Source organism: Saccostrea echinata, unplaced genomic scaffold, assembly GCF_033153115.1.
Source record: "Saccostrea echinata isolate AGI-Se365-2 ecotype Australia unplaced genomic scaffold, CSIRO_AGI_Sech_v1 ptg000004l, whole genome shotgun sequence".
NCBI classification, from domain to species: domain Eukaryota; kingdom Metazoa; phylum Mollusca; class Bivalvia; order Ostreida; family Ostreidae; genus Saccostrea; species Saccostrea echinata.
In genome coordinates, this window is record NW_026889753.1 from 3,570,132 (window position 1) to 3,591,582 (window position 21,451).

A 21,451-nucleotide genomic window follows, 5' to 3' on the forward strand; every position below is an offset into this window, starting at 1 on the left:
GTTATATTTTTATTTAAAAGCAAAATTAATTAGCTTGCAATTAAAGAACTTTACTCGACACTCCAATTTTCCTCGGAATGTTTCGCATATTTCCATATCAGTCTTTCAATAAAAAAAAAAAATCAGAAAAAGTAACTGTTCTTTGATGAGAACTTAGCTCTAAGTACTGTTATCAGAATACATTCTGTTTATCCTTCCTGGTGCTTATCTGCATCACTCTCAAAATCTACACTCATCAATCAAACACGAGATTTCTCTCTTTTTCAATCTTTCATTTACCCAAACTAGGCATTGCATAAAATAATAAACAGCCATGAAAAAAGTTGTCGAAAAATCCTTCGACATTATTACTGCATTGTTAATTTAGATTCATATGAAAGAGAACAATCATATAAGAAAATGTGAATGAAAATATTCCATCCAGTCTGTTTTTCAAAACTTTTTTTAAAAAATAAAAATATATTAGAAAATATGTTAATTTACACCTTATTTTCAATACCATAATGTAAAACAAAAATGGACTTCATTTATTGATTGACATTGCATTGTAGTGCAGTGTAATAAAATGCAGTTAAATTCTTATCATGGTAAACAGTATAAATTCTCTTGCAAACAAAAAAAATCCACTCATCAGTCAAAAAGGAGTGTTCATTTCTTTTGGATCTTTTGCGCATACCCAAACTAGTCATTCGATAAAAAAAAAAACAGCAACACGTAACTTTGCGAAAGTCCTTCGACTTAATTACTGATTGTTAATTTTGATTCATATCAAAGAAAACAAATATTTAAGAATATGAGACTGAAAGAAATGCTCTCTAGTCTGTTTTTAAAACCTTTTTTTTCAATTAGCATAACATGAAAAAAAGTGTGTGTATCAATCAGTTTTTAAATTCAATTAAGAAAAAAAAACCCACTGGGCCAGAAAACCTGAAACTTATATGGAAGCATCCTCGGGTAGTGTAAATTCTAAATTGTTCAAATCATGACCCCTTGGGATAGGTTGGGGCCACAATGGGGAATCAAAGTTTTACATGGAAAATATAGGAAACATCTTTAAAAATCTTCTTCTCAAAAACCACTGGGCCAGAAAAGCTGAAACTTATATGGAAACATCCTGGGGTAGTGTGCATGTTAAATTGTTCAAATAATGACCCTCCGGGGTAGGGTGGGGCCACAATGGGGAATCAAAGTTTTACATTGTAATGTATGGGAAAAAATATTCTCAAGAACCATTGGGTCAGAAAAGCCAAAACTTATATGGAGGTATCCCGGGGGTAGTGTAGATTCTAAATTGTTCGAATCATGACCCCCCCCCCCCCCAGTAGGAATCAAATTTTTACATTTAAATATACAGGAGAAATCTTTAAAAATCTTCTTCTCAAGAACCATTGGCCCAGAAAAGACGAAACTGATATGGAAGCATCCTGGGGTAGTGTAGATTCTAAATTGTTCAAATCATGACCCCAAGGGGTAGGGTGGGGCCACAATACGTATAACAAGGGCGGAAATCTGTTGAAGAACAGCAGGACCAAAGTTACTCAGGTGAGTGTTGTGGCCCATGGGCCTCTTGTTGATTTTGAAGTCAACAGAACAAGGTCAAATTTCACGTCTTGCATAAAATGGTTTCCTGATGATAACCTAAGTTCTTTTTGCAATGAAGTTTTATACCATTGGTCAACATAGTCAAGATGACTCAATTAAAGAATATCCTTATTTATTTTGATGTCAAAGGCCAGAGTTTGAAATGTGTTTTCTGATTAGAACTTGAGTTATCTGTAAGCTTTTACATTGAATCTCAAGGTCATGAATTTCTTTAACTTTAGAAATACCCCCAATGAGTTTATGGCCAAAACTGAAAAGTCAAGGTCAATATTGTGTCTCGTCTGCATTTTAAGGTCTTCTTTCCTTAAGCGGGGAAGCAAATTCCCCTCCCAACCGAAATTGCTACCTACTGGACTGATAAAAAAATGCATGTACACTGTATAAAGGGACGGGGGTATACTGTGATGTACTTGGGTGAAAATAAGAAGAGAGGACAATTTGTGTTTGTAGGAATTTGTATACATGAATACAAGAAAACCCAGGATAGCTCCGAGTCTCCGACAGCTATACAGTATGAAAGCCGACACCCAAATGTACTACAAATATTTAAGCTATTTATTTACATATTCATGATTTATTTATTAGATTATACATGTATGGTGTTTCCTATACGCACGAGCTTAATTGTATTAATTACAAATACATACTCAGAAATCATCCAAGTCAAGTAATCAGACTCCATTAGTATTTAATTATTTATCATGTTTCAAATTTCAACAAGGAACTAAATTTATACATTCGATTACATGTTACGTGATATCTTATCAAATGAGTATAGACACACCAGAGAAATACTGTATGTACTTTCTGAAGAGAGATGGAGCGAATAAGGTTCAAGCATCTGCGAGCAGGTATGTATATATTTATCACATTTTAAACAGTGAAATACTGTAATTATTGAATAAAAGTGATATTCTGTCACAGTGTGGTAGAATATCAAAGTTATAACCTGTCACAGTGTGACAGAATATCATAAGTGCGGCAAAACACTCCATTTTCGTTCCCTTCCTTTCCCTTCCTTTCACGAAGAATATTGTAAAAAGTAGTACTCCCTGGCTCTTATAAACCATCCCGATAGAGACTAAAACTGTCAAAGTGTCTGTTGTGTTTAACATTACAATGTTTTCAATCTCACAATAAGCTATGGCGTCTCAACAGCTCAACTATAACGTCACAGACTTAGACATTTTGCTGGGGATAGACAGAAGCAATGGGAAAATCAAAGAACATGTGAAAAACATGCAGAAAATTCAATATTTTATGGTTAAATATGAAATTTATTTTACTCTTCAGGATTTTTTGATATTTTTACGAGTGCGATTCTGTTCCACGACATTCTTTCCATATCCAAAACACTGAATCTCTCTCTCTCTCTCTCTCTCTATATATATATATATACATGTATATCCTCTATCTTCACCTTCTTTTTTTCCGGACTCAAAAATCTAAGGTAGGGGAAGGCAAGGTGTTCTTTATTCAACAGCTCTTTTTGAAGCTGGGTTTCAACTTTGATGGTTTTATACAACTTTTCTTTACAGAGCAAAAATTGACATAAATTCAAATAATTGAAGATATTTTTAATTATTTGAAGATGCGCACATCAAATCAATCATTGCTCTCGTCAAAGAAATGAGGCACGAATTCATTTGTTGGGAGAAAAGCTGATTTGGTAATTGAATTATATAATATTTGATTTATTTCGCGCATTAATTGCTCTTTTAAATTCAATTGATGCGCGCATCAGTTCATTACGATGTGCGCATTAACTAATTCAATTGCTGAGCTCATCAATGTGGTGGAATTATTGCTCGCAAAAATTAATTTACATCTCGGTATCGATGATTTGACATTATTGATCTATCTTCAATCGTTTTCTTTAATGGAAATGGAATTTATCTCTGTTGGAATTCATAACTCCTGTAATCACTAATTTACAGATTTCGAAGATTTAAGACTTAAGGCGCATCCTTCAGATAAAAAAGAAGACAGAGAACATCCAGTTCGACCAAGAGTAATAATAAAATCTCTCTCTCTCTCTCTCTAATCTATATGTATTAGACTGAAATTTTAAATTGATTACTGATACCCCACTTGATTTTAGGTAAGTGCAGAATGTACACGTAAACTCAAGTTTTGCGTCATTGAGAAACCTGATACCAGATATGAAGCAACGACGAATTCATATTACGGCATGACAACAGCTTTGACGGCTCAAAACGATGTCTGCACTGTGTGGATTGCTGAAAATCACCTCAGAAAGATTCAAAAAGATAAATTCTACAGGACTAGGATAATACATCAAACCAATGGGTTTTTACGTCTACAAAAACAGGCAAAGGAAAGTTTCTTTTTCATCCGAACAATTAACGGACATAGATGATATTATTAATTTGAAGACCTGCTGTATCAAGCGTTTTTTTTTTTTTTTTTTTTTTTTACAAAAGACAAATACATAAGTGCATTTTTCACACTGATGCTTGATACGTTTAACGCATAGCACTTCCCAGCTTAATTGTTAAATAAATATGTATCTACTACTAGCTATATATAGTATACTATAAACATCAGGCGCGGATCCAGGAATTTTTTCCAAGGGGGCGGGGAGGGGGGGTCCACTCCAGTAAAAAAAATCCCGACCCAAAATTTTCTCGACAAAAATATATACATATATATATATATATATATATATATATATATATATATATATATATATATATATATATATATATATATATATATATTCCCTTCCTATGATTTATAAAGTTTTTACGAAAGCCTATTAGGATCAAACTACTGTAAAAAAAAATTTAAAGGCGTAATAACGCCTTTTCAAAAGGCGTTATAACGCGAAAAAAGGCGTAATAACGCCTTTTGAAAAGGCGCTATAACGCGGAAGAAAGCGTATTTACGCAAATGAAGGCGTAATTAAGCCTTTCCATAAGGCGTTATTGCGCCTTTCGAAGAGGCGTTTTTACGCCTTTCTAAAAGGCGTTATTACGCCTTTTAAAAAGGCGTTATTATGCCCTTTGAAGAGCCATTATTATGTCTTTGACATTTGGCCCGTGCTTTTGAAGTGGGGGGGGGGGGGGGGGGTGGCAGCCTCCAATAAAATTGACAAGCAAACACAAAAAAAAACCCCAAGAAACACCCCCCCCCTCGAAAAAAAAATAAACTGCCTAAACTTGCGGGGTATCTTTTTCTAACTTTTCGGTAAAACTTTTTTTTAAATGCAGTGACTTGCCCGAGTTTAGCCATACTGCAACAAAATGTTAAGGGACCAAGCAATCAATAAAGGATTTTTTATATTTAAACTATAGCAAGACTATTCTCCCAAAAAGTGGGGAGGGGGAGCCCCCCCCCCCCCCACTCGCATTCGTACTACCGGCCTATTTGAAAAGGAGTTATATCCAAAAATGGAAAGGCGTTATTTTAAAATAATTAATATATGAAAGATTGAACCAAAGCCATCTTTATTTATGCAATATTTAGATTACAGTTTTAATATCATAAATTACATAATAAATTTTAGTATTTTCTATATTCCTGCACAGCTGTTTGCATGCGCATTAAGAGAAGTCAACACTCTACTTTTGAAAATCCAGGATATAGGGAGAGCCAGCTTTTGGCTTTGCTAGCCATGTATTAAAAATTCATGTCAAATTTGAAATATTTTTCTCTCCTCTTGGAAAAAAACAGGCAAACTATTTGCGTAGGTATAATGAGCAATTAGCCTTCAACCAAATTTCTGAAATCCATGCACCTTGCTAGAGGTGTCTGGCATCAGAGAAGGACTAAGTTGGTTTAACACTGAAAATTTTTCAAACATTTAAAAATCTTTTTTCCTGGAAATCTAATTATAATCAGCCACCAGGGCGGGCTAAGTAAGTCATGTATTGAAAAATAAGAGGCGTAATAACGCCTTTTGGAAAGGCGTAATAAGGCCTTTTTAAAAGGCGTAATAACGCCTTTTTGAAAGGTGTAATAACGCCCTTTAAAAGGCGTAATTACGCCTTTTTGCGTTATAACGCCTTTAGAGAAGGCGTTATAACGTCTTTTAATTTTTTTTTTTTACCGTAGTTTGATCCTAATAGGCTTTAGTATGTTTTAAATAAAGTTAGAAAAGTTTGTACTCGCATTTTTAAAGCTTTATGGCAGTTCATTGTAATAATCGGTTATATAATGGTAAATGCGTTTATAAATGTACCGCAAGCAGACGGAGGGGGGGGGGGGGCAGAATATAGTAATTTTAGATCTCTCTTTAACGGAAAATTCTGGAGTCTCTCCTGCATCCTTCCGAACCAATTCTGTTAAGGGTTGTATTATGGTTTGTGCTTGTCTGTCCTTCTTTCTGTCTGCTAAATTTATTTTTTTTTTTGTTTATTTAAGATATTATGTCGAGTTAAAAATGAAAGTCGCTGTGCAGGACCTTAAGTTGGAATTTGAGGCTATACATAGTGAAAGTCTGTCCGGATTATATTTTGCACACGCAGGCGCCGAACCGGGGGGGAGGGGGGGCTAGCCCCCTTTTTTGCAAAGATAGACATAATATAGGCATTAAAAATTGGGGCCTAGCCCCACAAACGTTTTTTGTTGGTTTAGTCCCCCACTTTCTATTTGCTTCCGACGCCTATGGTACACGAGGTCCGTAACACGGGTGGGGGGGGGCACTTTTTCCTTTTTCTGCCTACAGTATTTTGCCATGGCAAATTTTCCTTGTTCCCCCCACTCTTTGTTGCTGTAAGGTCGGGCACTTGCTAATTCCAGGATCTGGACAATTAATTAGTGGTTTTTTTTTTTTTGCTTGTCAGATTATTTTTGGGAAGTTGCCCCCCCCCCCCCCTACTTTTTGGTCAGTTTAGGTTTTTTTTCCCTTAGGCTTGTCAGATTTGTTGTGAAGTTACCCCCCCCCCCTTCCCAATTTCTAAAACCGTTGCTACAGGCCTGCACATTGTAACATGTGTAAGGCTCAGAGTAGCCAAACCTTGCCAATTGATAGATCTTGGGGAGGGGGGGGAGGTGCTGCAAAAAATAGGCCGCTGTGACCTCATTGTAAACTTATTTCCTGACATGCATTTAAAAAAAATGGGGAATATTGATTTGCACCCATCAATGGTTAAAATAATTTAGACATAGGAATATATATTGTCCACTCAATGTATTGAAAACTCTTTGCTTGACAGAGATCAAACCTAATAGACTGGTACCCCCTAAGGAGCAAATGATCCTTATGGATTTTGAGGTCACAAGGTCAAGGGTCAAATGATCTAGATATAAGATGATAATGTCTGTTCAATATTTGCTAAATAGATATCAAACTTGGTACACGGGTTCCCTAGCTGCCCCAAAATGTGAGGTCACAAGGACAAAGTTCAAATTATCCTAGACATATGAAAATATTGTCCACTCATTGTAAACTGGTACCCCTAAGGCATAGATGACCCTGTTAATGTAGAAGTCACAAGGTCAAAGGTCAAACTGCTGTGCCATAGGAAGATATTGTCAGCTCAATATCTTTTAATTAGATCCTTTGCTGACAGAGATTAAACTTGAATTGTGATTTCTGTGCCTAGCAGGAAACCTGCATTTTTCACTATCAGTACAGACATTCTAAATTTCACAATAATCCTTTCAGAATTGCCACACAGGTTGGGGTGGGGGCATATACTAGGGTATGTTTTCAAACATTTCTTGGTTTTGCTTTGTTCAGTAAAACAGCTTTTAACCTCTGTGCTTCATTCAACAATTAAAAAATAGTGGCAACAGATCCCATGCAGTTTCCTGTTTTGATAACTAACTCGAAGCATATACTAGATACTTTTCTACTTTAGTTATATAATAAACATTAATAAATACTAGGTGAATGAAACAAAGCCATTCAACATTAATCCAAAAAGAGTTGAGGAAATTCTGTATCCACCTTGTACTAGCATTGCTGGCCTGTCCATGGAAAAGTTGATGACAATGGAAATCCGCACAAGACTTTCGGTTAAGGGATATGTTAAAAAGGTACTCTTGCTTTTCCTGTAAAAACAACACTGTTTTTTGAAAATGAGCTTCTCAAAAAATGTTATTGTGAAGTGGGGCAGAAGTATTAAATTTGTATTTAATCAATGTGTCTCTTGTGATAAAAATGCTATACAGTACATGTGCCTATATATTTTGAATTTGTTTCATATAATTACAGGTCAAATGCATGCAAGTAAAATATTCATGACTTCTTAACTATTTAATCATTGAACAGTGTGGTGGTATGTATGATATGAAACACCAACCCAAGAGAGATTTTGTCTTGATGGAGAAAGAAAGTGGTGGAGCAACAGTACTGGTAAAATTATGGAACGAAAAGGCTGAAATTTATTTACAGAAAGGCACACTGGTTCAAATCTTGTCGGTAAAAGTTGTAAAATATAAAGAATCCAGGCAGATCCATTCCACACCTTCAACAATCATAAATGTGTTTTAATATAAAAAGATGGAGAACAGTTTTAAAAGGGAATTAGCCATTCTTGAATTTGATGTCAAGAAGGTCATCAAAATATTTGGTATAGGATATTGCTTGGTGATACTAATACGTGGATAAAAACAGCAATAGGTGCACAACTTTACCAGTTCTGGTCATCTATTTACATTTCCACAAATATAACTGAGAAACAACTGTGAACTAACTTAAAGGTAGCAGTTTTTTTTATAAACCACACAAAACTTTCAAGACCATAAATGAACAATATTTTAAGAGCTGACATGTATAAGCTTTATTCAAAACAGAGAAAAAAAAGTTATAATTCGATCAACAAAATACCTTAGGCAGAATGAATAAAAAATATTGAAAGACAAAATAATTGCAAGGTGTACAGAATTAAAATACCATGGGATCTAGGTTCATTGACCCTTTGAAAAGAGAGACCACTCTACCTTGAATAAATGTCTCTTATTCCATTATAGAACTGTCAAGTTCAACAGTCATTTCTGTCAAATTTTGTTACTCAAGATTTGCTGAAGTTCTGTGCATTTTCATTATAATTTAGATTTCTTTCAGAAAATCATTGCTGTTAAAGAAGATTTTTTTATATGTATGAAAGGGAAAATGAACCTTAAATCATAATACATGTAGTGTACTGTTAATCTCTTTTTATTTGCGAGAACTTTATTTTCCAATCATTACGCAAGGCAGTCTGATCCAAAAAAAATTCATTCTCTCATATTTTTGCATTCTTAAAGATTATACAGAGCAATTAGTGAAAATTTTGTCTCGCTATAAAGAGTAAATGACTATCTCACAAAAATAAGTTGTTGCCAAAATTTAGTGATCTACAGCATCTGAAAAAAAAATACATCCAATGAGAATAGAGGACAGTTTTTTCTTCAAAATTACATTTAAACGAATATACAAACATTTTGTTTTTATGCTGTAAACATGTTCACAAGGGAAATAATTGGATGTAATATATGCTACAACATTGTTCAACTGGATTTGTTCTTAACCAAAATGTCTTCTCCCTTTTTTTAAAATCATCAAGGAATCTTTTAAATGATTTGTAGCTATTTTTAACATTTTTGTTGTATGTATATAACGATATATTTCAATAAATTATACCACAACACTACAATATATATAAAAGTATAAAATGAGGTAAATTAAGGCATCACACATATTCTTTAAAAATCTCTAATGGGTAGTATTGTTATCAAATCTAAATTCTAAATAATCATCTCTTCTAGGGGAAAACCCCTTTTTGAGTTGGTTTACATAAAACTCTATTTTAACTGTCACAGTACCTTTTCTACTTATGTGAATACAAACACTACAATGCTTGTTAAGTTTTTTTTTAAATCTATAATATTCAAAGTTAGAAATACCCCAGTAAATCTAAACAATAAAAGTGTTTGTAGATATGTTCCAGTCTATATAAGTCCAGCACCATTTCCAAAAAAAAAAAATAAAAACAAAACAAAACAAAAAAAAAAAAAATAAAAACAAAAAAATACAAAAAAAAAAAAACCCAACTAGAAATATGTCCATGGGACATGAATGTTCTGCCGAGGGAAAATTAGTAATGCAACCTGGAAATTTTTATTAGTAATGTATATGAAGTTTAATGAGAATATCTTGAATAGCTATTTTAAAAATGAAATTGAAATATAAAATATTGGATAAAGATAATAAATTCTCACCAAATAATGTATAAGTGCAAATTTAAAGCTTACATAAAAATATCTTAATTGGTTTCTTTAAAGCTAAGCAAAATGCAAATTTACGAAAAGTGAGGCCAAGGTCACAGGAAAGTTCAAGGTCAAAAGTTTTTTGATGCAGTTGAATAGCTCTAACTAATAAATTTCAGCATATTAAGTTTGATAAAAATATCTTGAATAGTTTATTTAAAACTGAGCTAAAAACTAACTAAGAAAAGTGAGGTGAAGGTCAAAGGAAACCTTAAGGTCAACAAATGTTGATGCATTTGAAAAGCTTGCATCAGTATGCATTAGCATATGAAGTTTGAAAAATATTATGAATGGTTTCTTTAAATCTAAGTTAAACACAAATTTAAAAAAGTGAGGTCAAGTCAAAGGAAAGGCCAAGGTAAAAAAAGATGATGCAATTAAATAGCTTACTTCAGTATGTATCAGCATATGAGGTTTGATTACACTACTTTGAATGGTTTCTTTAAAACTGAGCTAAACACTAATTTAAGTAAAGTGTGATCAAGGTCAAAGGAAAGTTCAAGGTCAAAAGTTTTTGATACAATTGAATGGTTTACTTCACTATGTAGCAGTGTATGAAGTTTGATAATACTATCCTGAATGGGTTTTTTTTTAAACTTAGAAAAACACTAAGAAAAGTGAGGTCAAAAATGTTGATGCAGTTGAATAGCTCTCATCAGTATGTATAAGCCTATGAAGTTTGATAAAAATATCATGAATGGTTTCTTTAAAACTGAACTAAACTCTAATTTAAGAAATGTAATGTCAAGGTCAAGTTAAAAAATGTTGATGCAGCTGGAAAGCTAACATCACTATGAATTTTGAACACACTATCTTGAATGGTGTCTTTAAAACTGAGCTTAACACTAATTTTCCTCATACTTTTTTCTCAAATTTTCATATTTTTGGCACATAAGTATAAAATGAATTCGTTCAGTGAGGTCAAGGTCAAAGGAGAGGTCAAAATTTGATGCAGTTGAAAAGCTTACATCAGTATGTATCAGCATATGAAGTTTGATTACACTATCTTGAATGTTTTCCTAAGAACTGAGCTAAACACTAATTTAAGAAAAGTGAGGTCAAGGTCAAAGTCACAGTCAAAAATTTTGATGCAGTTGAATAGCTCTCATCAATATGTATCAGCATATGAAGTTTGATAAAAATATCTTGAATAGTTTCTTTAAAACTGAGTTTTGAACTGAGTTTAATCCAAAGCACGACGGAATGACAGACGGAAGGACGGAAGATGGACATGACAAACTCGCCATATTTATGGTGGGGCATTAAAAAAAATGCTTGGGTTTGGTACATTGACATAAAACAAATAATGCTGTATTCAAAATTTTAGCTTAAATATAAGATATGGTGTGAATTAATTATAAATATTTTTTTCAAATTTCTACAACAAAATGTCAAACTTGGCATGTGATACATATATATAGTAATATGTTTGCATTAAAACACAGTCTGTTTAGCTAATAAAATTGTCTTAGTGATAACTGGCAAGGAAAAGTGAGTTTTAAATTCAGGAGAATAGCAAGTACATCACTAACATAATTTTTGTTGTTGTTGAAGTTCAGCAGAACATGTTTGTTTATTGCACAAAATAAAGTTTTTAATAGCCTTACAATTAAAACTTTTTACAGAAGAGGAGGAGGTTTTTCCTATGTCCTCTCTGCATACAACACAAATTTAGACAGACAAAAAGAAGCCCTATTTAGCTTATGTCACACAATGTTTCACATGTAAAAGCTATTCCAACAAGACAGATGACTTGAGATATTCTCAGATTCATAGCACTGTAATATTAATCTACTTATTCCTAGACATAGCACTCAAATTGATTCCGCATTCCCTTTGACCATTCCAATTCTTTAAACCATACACCATATTTCTTAGGAAAAAACAATACCTATTCCAGAAAACAATCTACACCATCCAAGGTAAACGAAATACTTTCAAGATTCACCACAAGCACATGGACACAGTAATGTCAACATGAATTGACATAACACTTTTCAATATGCTTCTGACAAGAATGTTTGGATCACTTTTGGGACTTTGGCATCAAACCCTGATACATCCAGCATGTTTTGGTCTTCCAGATTGGCAAACTTCATGTTGGAATTTGTTAAACCAATAGTTACTAGCCTGTAAAATAAAAACACATGAGCATAAGTAGCGTAACACCCCCTCCACCCCCCCCCCCCTCCCCAACTTCCCCAAGTGTTTTTTTCCTACACATTAATTTTTTTATTGACTGAATGTTTATATTTTGAACACACATTAATTTCTTTTATTATTTTGAAACACAGAAAAGAATTGTGTCAGAATGTTCCTCTGAAGCATGAATTTATGGATAACTATAGACAAAGTTTTCATTATCATACTTTGTATTTGGTAGGTTCCTGTCCTTTCTGTATTGAGCAATGGCTTCCCCTAAATTCTTGGAGCCAGTGCTTTTGTTGGCATCAGTCACTAAAATGAACACATCCACATCCTTTTTCTGGCTGGTGGCCCACTGGATTGGAGCAACCAGGTCACAAGGTTCTGGAGGCACCTGTACAAAGTCCATTTGGCATAAATGCATTTTCATTTGCTTTTGACTTAATTTATCTGAATTCATTTTTAATTTTGCAAAAATTAAAAAAAAGGGAAAAAAGCAGGAAATAATTCCCTTGCACAGCTGTCTATTTCTTTTTTTTGGGGGGGGGGGGGGGGGGGGAACAAATTCTTACCCCTACAAAGATATCAGCTTCCTCCCCATCATCCCCTACCTCTGGTTCTTGATCGTCCTCCTACAAGTAATCAATAATGAAGTTATATATGTACCTCACCTTGTACCAGTATTGAGTTATTTTTTATACCCTTAAAAAATATGATAAAAATTCAAAAGTAAAAATCATGGTGTAATAATAATGTTTTTTTTTTGTTATTTAGAAAATAAATGTACGAACTACCTCTTTCTTATTAGCTTTCTTGACTTGCTCTTTAATATCATTTTGCATATCAGTTAATTTGGTTTCCTTGGTCACTGTCAGTGGTGTGACAGTGTCTGTGAAGAAGACAACGTCAGCATTCTCCTCGCCCCTAGTGATCACCATGGCAACCCCAGCAGCTGCAGCAGTTGTTGACAGAGTCATTGTGCCTCGCACTGTAGATTTGTTTCTGTTGATTCCAATACGTATTGCAACAACACAACGTTTACCTGTGGGCTTCAAATTGCCCTGAAAAAGAAAAACAGTGTACAAACAAATGCAACGTATATCCTGATTAGACAATTTGAAAATGGTCTGAAATCACAAAAAAAGCCAGTAATGAAGTGGCACATGTCAGTGAGTTTAAAACTGCTAACTCTCCTGAAGTATATGGCTGTTAGCTAGGATTTAGGAAAGAGAACTGTTTTGATGATGACATTTGGATAAGTCAGTACACATATTGTGAACTGAGACCATGTTTAAGCATTTCTGTTATCGTTTGCATAAAACGTCACAAGTCTTTTTTATACTCAGACTATAGTACATGTAATTTGTTTTCCTAGTGGAATTTATTTTCAAACTAGAGATACTGTAAGCAATGAGCTCACAAAATGATACCCAAACCACATGAGTATAATGGCAAAGTCCAAGTTTTGCTACGGGAAACCCTAAATACTGTCTATACAAATGGCACTATGTTAGAAAGATTCTGTGAATGTCTCATTAAATTTTATTCATTGGTAAAGGAGGAGTTGTGGATAGGAGATGGGTATCCCCATATTATAATGGACAGCATTATCAAGGTTTTGCTATAAGAAACCCCAAATATCTGTCCAATTGAAACAAAAAAAAGATGCACAATGGCACTATGCTATAAAGACTTTGTGAAAATGTCCTTAAAATTTTACTCAATGAACAGGAGGAGTTGTGGATAAGAGATAAATACCCCCTAAAGTTTTGAAAGAATGGCAGTGTCCATGATTTGCTATGGGAAACCCCAAATATCTTTATGATCAAAATATAAAATAGGAGGTCGCAATGGCACTATGTAAAAAAGACTCTATGAAAGTATCATTAAATTCTATTTAGTGGTATAGGAGGAGTTGCTGATAAGACATGGGCTCCTAAGTGTTACAAACATATGGAAAGACATATTGAGGGACGTACCAAAGGACGGACACTCCCATCACTATATACCCCCCTGCTTTTCAACTAGGGTATAAACAGGCTGAAGATGTTACTATGGATCTATCACAGTAGAAATAAATAGCAAACTATCTAAAAATATTGTGAAGCAAAGTACCACATTACCTTCGAAGTGTAGTCAAGAGCAAAATCCAATGCTCTGATCACTTTGTCATTGTGTTGCCAGGTGATGCCCTTTTTCCTACCCTCTTTATAGTAGTTGGAAGCAATAATTACCTCAAATGGCTGGACACTAGAATAAGAAAAATTCAGTTTTAAAGACAATAACATACATCAATGTGTGGCAATGTTACAATCAAAACATTAATTTATAAAAATTGAATGATTTCTCTTTAAATAAAAAATCAGTAACAACCTTACATGGATTAAAACTAGAAAACTGACCAGTCAGCAAGGGCCCCGCCGAGGGGTAGAAATATAAGGGTACAGCTTACAGAATGAGAATTTAATTGATTACAAAAATTTAAAAATATATGAAGAAAAATATGCAATAACAACTGTATTTATAAAATTTCAAGATAATTCCTAAATATCCAACAACCTGTAAAGAGTATCCCTGTATTTACATAAGGCAGTAAAAAACATCACATCTATAATAACTCAATTAAATGTATATTTAAAGATAGAATGAGTTAATTATTGGACTACCCGTTAAAATTAATAGTATTCTTGAATTTACATATGGCAGCTCCCAAAAAAAGAATAAATAAATAAAATAAATTAATAAAAACAAAAAAATAAAAAAAAACATATCTTTATGTATATCTTGTTTTTAGAATTCAATAAAATCATAACTCATTATATATTTTACCAAAATAAAGTATGAACATTATTTAAATCCACATTTCAGAGAATGTAAACATCATTCAGAATTGACCTTAACTTCAAAACAAACTTCATTTGCAGACAGCAGTGTTAATTAATCTCAATTTGAAAGAAACAGATAATGCTTAGGATTTTCTTCAAGAGGAAAGTTAATTAATCCCATGGGACTAGTTGCAGCTTTCTTACAATAGGAACATTCTCAGCAGTTATCTCTCTTTGCCCTGGCATTCATTCTAATGTAAAGTTAAGGAATCTACCCCACCACCCCAGCTCCAAACTGGATGACATAGAGAACCAAACTTAGCATCAAAATATGTCTTACTGCCTCTTCAACCAACATACCAAATTTGAACTTAATTGGTCAACTACAAAAAAAGTTATTAAAAAAAAAATAGAAAATTTGTGGACGGAAGAATGACAGATGGACAGACAGACAGACGGACAGACAAACAGACAGAGTGATTACTTTAGGGCACCCACAAATCCTTGCGAGGCCCTAATAACTGGCTTCCTTCCAACTACAGTCAAATCTGAATGAATTAAAAGGTTTTCTAATCCCTTACAACTACAGTCATAGTCAAATCTGAATTAAAAGGTATGCTTATCCCTTCCAAATACAGTCAAACTTGAATTAAAAGGTTTGCTAATCCTTTACAACTATAGTCAATCTGTATATATTGTATAAAAAAGAACTTATACAGTATAATTAGATGCAACTTTACAATATTCATGCCAGGTTCAGTCTGAGAACATGCAGTCTTTCTGGAGAAGTTCAAAATGCTCAATAAACGAGCCTCTTAGAAATACTTTTCAAATTATAAATTGACAACTGTTATCCAATAAATCTATCCTGCAAAGAATCTAAAAACTTCTTCAAAGTGATTTGCAAATTGGTTCACTTCATTGAAAATTATTTATTTTAATGACTTGTAATTATCCAACAGTCTAGAATCAATAAGAATATTTTGTAATTTTGCTGTGGACATACAACATACTTTTGTTCTTTTAGCAAAGCTTCATTCATAAGCTTGTCCACTACAGACTGGCTACCATCAAAGCCCTCATCTAGATATCCTATGTTTGCCAGCTGTCCTATATTTTCTAGTATTTCTTGTATTGTCATTTCTTTCAACAGAGCTGTCCAAATCTGCAATGACAGAAATTTATCATTTACATGTAAGACTGTGTAAGAAACATGTAAAGAAATGCCTTGAATCAAGCAATGAGTTCAAAAAGCAATAACATGGTTCACAAAAAACAACAGTTACTTTGATTACACAAATTTCAAACCGACCAATGTATGACTTTAAATGATAGTATATTATGCAAAGGTCACAATGAAGGACTTTCTTAACAGCCCCATTTTCATGGATGCTTTCATTACATACATTTGGCTTCATAAAACATAAAGTGTACAAGCTAACTTAAGATGCACTAGTGTAGATAGTTTCTGTAATGATAGGCTTGTTTCCCAGTGTGTTACTGTTTTCCAAAGCAAAGTGCAATTAGAAATGATATAATCCCTAAATTTGATCTCTTTCACTTTACTATAGCCAATACATGTATTTATGTATTGAGGATGACATCATTTTTTTTTAATTTATAATTAGAAAATATCAAATATCTATACATGATTACATCCCAACTTTTAAGTCCGTTGATGGGTCAAATTTGGTTCTTTCAGTACCTCGCCCTTTACATGTAAGTAATTTACATCTATCCTCTTCAAAACCTTGAACAAACTAGGATTCTCTTCATTTTAAAAAAGGGAATTCAATAATCAAATTAATATTGCAGAAATACATACAATCTTATATATGGTGAGCATTTTATCAAGGAAAAAACCTTTACATGTACGTAAGTAATTTACATTTATTTTTTACATTTTTTACAGACCCAATATTTTTTTTACTTTATGCATGTTACCTAAGGAGTGGAGTGGTCTATCAGCTTTGTGATATCCTATGTTTATACAGTGAAACTTGTCTTATCTGCATGTTGTGTATTCTGAAATCTTGCCGATCTTCCGGAAGAGATATATGCATGTACAAATTCTTGAGTATCGATGAATCTTACTGAGATTAACAAAGCAGTAGGTTATTTTCCTGCATGATTTGACAAGTGGTAATAATTATAGTATTGATCTCTGCGTTATTTACACTTTTGAGGTGTTGACATAAAACTGGGGATTTACATCACATTACAGGTTCATTTGGTAATATTCTAAATCCCTTTCTGGTCTGTTATGGTACACATAAAATTAATATTAAATAATTATATTTAACAACCTCCTTTTCCTTAAGCAAAACTGTCCGTAGATGGTCCTTTTTAAGACTATGGAATTCCACAAGCTTTGCAACTTGTAGCACATCTTCCTTGTGTTTGGCAATGTCAACAGCAGAGAGAAATTCCAAAAGTTTTTGAATGCTTTCCTTGTCTGACTTTCCAAAGGACTTCTTGGTCTCAGCTAGGCCTAGGACTAGATACTTAAAGATGAGGTCCATTTCTACAACATATCAAGGGAGATAACCTCAGTGATATACACATATACATACTAAAAACATTTCAAAATATCATTCGTATATACTCTTATAATATTCCCACAATTTATATTAATTATACCATTAGTCAATAAAGTATTTGATTCACCTACAGATCTATATATTAATCCTGTTACAGCTAGGGCACATGATTTTACTAAAACACCATTATAATGGTTTAGGTATGATTTACCTTATATGTATGTATATACATGCTGAGATGAACTTCAGAGTTTGTGCTATTCAATGTAAATGCTGATTATTCAGCACCAGATGAATTTTTTGTGCTTCACAGTGATATATTATAATGTGAACACTTGGGCTTGTATGCAAATTGACTTACACACATTTGTTATGAATTTATGCACACCTGTGTAAGATACATGAAGTGCTAAAAATAATCATTTAACATGTTTAATGCTGATTCACTTTGACCACTCAATAATTCAATAATCAGATTTTATTCTGTTTTCTTCTAAAGTTTATTACTCTGAAATAAAGTGTGCAATTCATTGACATAAACTTTTGTCATTTATAAGAAACTTAAAAAAAGGAAAATTTCTCTGTTAATTTCTTTCACATTATTATGTCTTCCTGCAACATCATACTATAAACACATAGAGTCAATTATCACATATTTGTCATTCACATTAATTGCTTTGTAAATGCAGCATGTTTTTTATTAACACAAAAATCAAGATATCCTCTGATAACCAGAGATTATCAACATTCTGTATACGAATCATCACCTCAGACATAATTGGCTTACACTGACAGAAGCACCGGGGCATGTTACAGCACATGTATGTTGTAGTAATTGTTCACACTGCTCACAAAAAAGAGACATCACAATGCTGGTGCAGTCAGTTCATATGCCATCATTACAGCTTACACATTTCTCATCCTGGCATTTGTGTTGTCTGATGAAATATTCGCATTTTAATTGTTTGGCATTTTTTGTTGTTCAGCTTGAAGATATATGGCTTACGGTAATTTTATACTGAACCAAGCATATAAGTGAAACATAGGCTGGAATCTTTGGACATATGTATGTAATTCTGCAATGATAACCTCCAAGAGATGATTTGATTGTTGTAAGAAAGGGGGAAGTATTTCAAGAATGCCTGCCTCCCTGCTGTTGTGCAACAGATGTGTTTTGGCTGCCATCAGCAGATTTACAGTCTAGCCACAACAAATCCCAATGCCAAAAGATCAGAAATATTTAATGCCCTGGCCCTCTTCAAGGGGTCCCGAAATATTTTAACATTAAAAGTTTTTACTTCCAGATGTATTGTTATACAACTATAGTATATTGGTAGTAAATGCATATCATCTACATGATTTAATCCTAGAGATCGAGATATTGTCTTGCTTTTTATGACATCTGTGATATGGCCTATCATGGTTAACATCCCAGAAACTCCCCTCTGTCAGTTTGTAATAATGTTCTTGTTTTTTTGAACCTTGCCAATATTTAAAACTGAAGATTGCTCAATAATTGTTTGGAATGTTAAGAGGTAAAAATTCATATGAAGTACACTACACATGAATGTTTGTATCAAAGTATTCTCAATATTATCATGGTAATTATGTGGTTTTTAAAACAAAACTTCTAAAGAACACTTCAGAGGTTTAGATTTACTACATGTATATGAGAAATCTCAGCTCCAAGAAAACAGTAAGGTTACATTTTTGGTAATAATTTTGTTACTTCCAGTTACTGTCTTGTTAAAGCTTGAATTAAGATATTAATCATATTTGAAGGTATCCATCACCTAGGCCTAGCTATAGTCAGCTTGATTTCAGCAAGTAGGTTTTTCATCTAGATAAACATTCAGACATCTCAAGTTGAGGAATAAAACATGTTCCAATTTTTAAAAATAAATACTCATATGGGCAATGAAAACTTTGAAGGGCACTGGCCTGGTTAGAAACTAGAATTTCATCTATGTCCGCAGTTGTGATATCATTGATTATAAAACATATTTTCTCACCGAAATCATAGTTTTTGATTATTATTTAGATAAAATAATACAAAATATGATAAGCAGATGTCTACACATTTTTTTTTAACAAGACACATTATGCAATAGAATTACATAATTTTAAATGGTACATTAAGGTACCTATACATAAATTTACGTGGCGTAATGTGTTTTCAACATTATGTGGCAAAATGTGTTCTTTTTCATATTGGCTAGTAAATATCATTCTGGGCTAGTGAAATTTGAAAGTTGGTAGCCCATTTGGCTACCAAATTTTATAAGGGTTAATTTTAACCCCTGTTACACATTATTTATATATATACAGTTTTAATTATATGTATTGCATAGTAATTTACAATTATTGTCATATTAATTTTGGATACACAGACACATGCCATTCCTTCCACTCTTCAGTAAGTATACAAAGGTCAATGAATCACCGGCTGTTATTATAACCATCCAGGGAGTGCACTAGCTTTCTCAATGATTGCATGTACACATTGCACTTTCTTCGGCATACAGTGCTCTGCAGGTGAACAGATTTCAGCAGGGTTGTCATTTTGGCACCTTGACCCAAATTTTTATTGTGAAAATTCAGGAATAATCAATACCACCAATCATCAAAAGATGATTTCATAAAAATGTAAGACATAAAAATACTTAATATCTTGCAAATAAATATGACTCATTCATAATCATCCCCAAATAATTCTTGCCTTTGTTTCAAAGTACTAAAAAATAATACATAAATACAGTACAAGTACATCAAAAATAATTTGGGTTAAAAAGAACAATGTACTAACCATCTGTTTTGGGTTTCAGATGTCCCATTCTAAGAGCATCCCTATGTGACCATCCTAAGAAGCTAATCTCTTTGCTGACATTTCGTGCCAGCTGATATGGATCTTGGTTGTGGTACCAGGTGCTAATCAATCTCTTGAAATATCTTCCCCAGCTCTTTGTTGTGGACAGATTGTTATGAAATTTGAACAACTGAAACAAGTCACAAGGAGTTTTACATATTTTATCACATAACTGCTCTGCTTGTTTCTTCGTGTTTTTGTCTGTGGATTTACAGCAGAGAGCATATGCAAATAACAATGGTTCTCTGTCTATTAAGGCTGCTGATGAGCTGTATCTCTGTATCTGGGATAAAACCTCTTTCCCATGTCCATCTGCCAGTAGTTGGGTCACACACAATGCCTTTTCTCGACTAAATGTTTTGGAGATTACTTTGTAGGCACCATCATCTCTGTAGAGGATTAGCCATTGCTTAAGCTTTTCTAAACTTTCTTCCTCAACTGAATTTGCCATTCTTGGCTTAACCCTGCAAAAAAGAAAAAGATAACTGAAATACAATGTGCACAATGACCATAAATTTCTTTTTATCTTATCCTCTTCATAATAAATGTTCATTATTGTTTTAAACGAATCTTCAATGTTGGACAAAATAAAATGATAAAAAAAATAAATAAATAAAAACAAAATAAATAAATTAAAACATATTCAAGAGTTAAAAATATTAAAGTTAAAACTGAATTAATAATATGATGATTGATGACTCACTTTGACATATCCTTATCCTATTATGCTTTTTTTTTGGGGGGGGGGTATAAAAAGACATGCACACAATGAATCTACTGATCTTCATCAGAGACATAAATGTTATTTATGTCTATTGAATAATAAATGCATTAGTAAAAAACAAGCAAAAATAATTGATTATGTATCATGTTCAATCATTCTCCCTAATATTTCCTTTCAAATCCGTTGTTGATTAAGATTTTAATTAACTTAGACAGAATTAAATATATGCCTGAAAACACCCCCTGAGCCATGTGCACACACTGATTGGTACAGTAGCTCATCATTAAATTTTCCAAAATTGGGCATAAAAAATCACATTTCATTCGAAAACACAATGTGAGCATATGCAAAATAATGTATTTATTACCTTCAAAACCCCTGGACTTTCAAAGGAAATCCAGAATTGCCGAAATGGAATGAATGAAATTATTTGTGGAATTCTTTCTAGCCAGTTTCAACTTCCGATGTGTATTTCGTCATCAGTTTATGTGTTCGGTGCTTTAAGCGCACAAGTGACTAAGAATTTTAA

At 33.1% G+C, this 21,451-nt stretch overlaps 2 protein-coding genes across 2 annotated transcripts; one reads left to right on the forward strand and one right to left on the reverse strand.

Moving 5' to 3' along the window:
• The first annotated feature begins 2,419 nt into the window (after nt 1–2,419).
• On the forward strand, nt 2,420–8,065 carry LOC133179248 (uncharacterized). Its single transcript, XM_061314036.1, has 5 exons — nt 2,420–2,453; nt 3,540–3,613; nt 3,704–3,934; nt 7,459–7,608; nt 7,844–8,065. Exons 1-5 carry the CDS (start codon nt 2,420–2,422, stop codon nt 8,063–8,065), a joined length of 711 nt encoding a protein of 236 aa, XP_061170020.1.
• A 1,542-nt stretch (nt 8,066–9,607) lies between these two features.
• On the reverse strand, nt 9,608–21,411 carry LOC133179022 (RNA-binding protein RO60-like). Its single transcript, XM_061313701.1, has 9 exons — nt 21,290–21,411; nt 20,139–20,662; nt 17,099–17,316; nt 15,806–15,957; nt 14,091–14,217; nt 12,762–13,028; nt 12,540–12,599; nt 12,192–12,361; nt 9,608–11,952 (listed from the first exon to the last, which is right to left on the reverse strand). Exons 2-9 carry the CDS (start codon nt 20,647–20,649, stop codon nt 11,820–11,822), a joined length of 1,638 nt encoding a protein of 545 aa, XP_061169685.1. The 5' UTR covers nt 20,650–20,662; nt 21,290–21,411; the 3' UTR covers nt 9,608–11,819.
• Between the last annotated feature and the right edge of the window lie 40 nt (nt 21,412–21,451).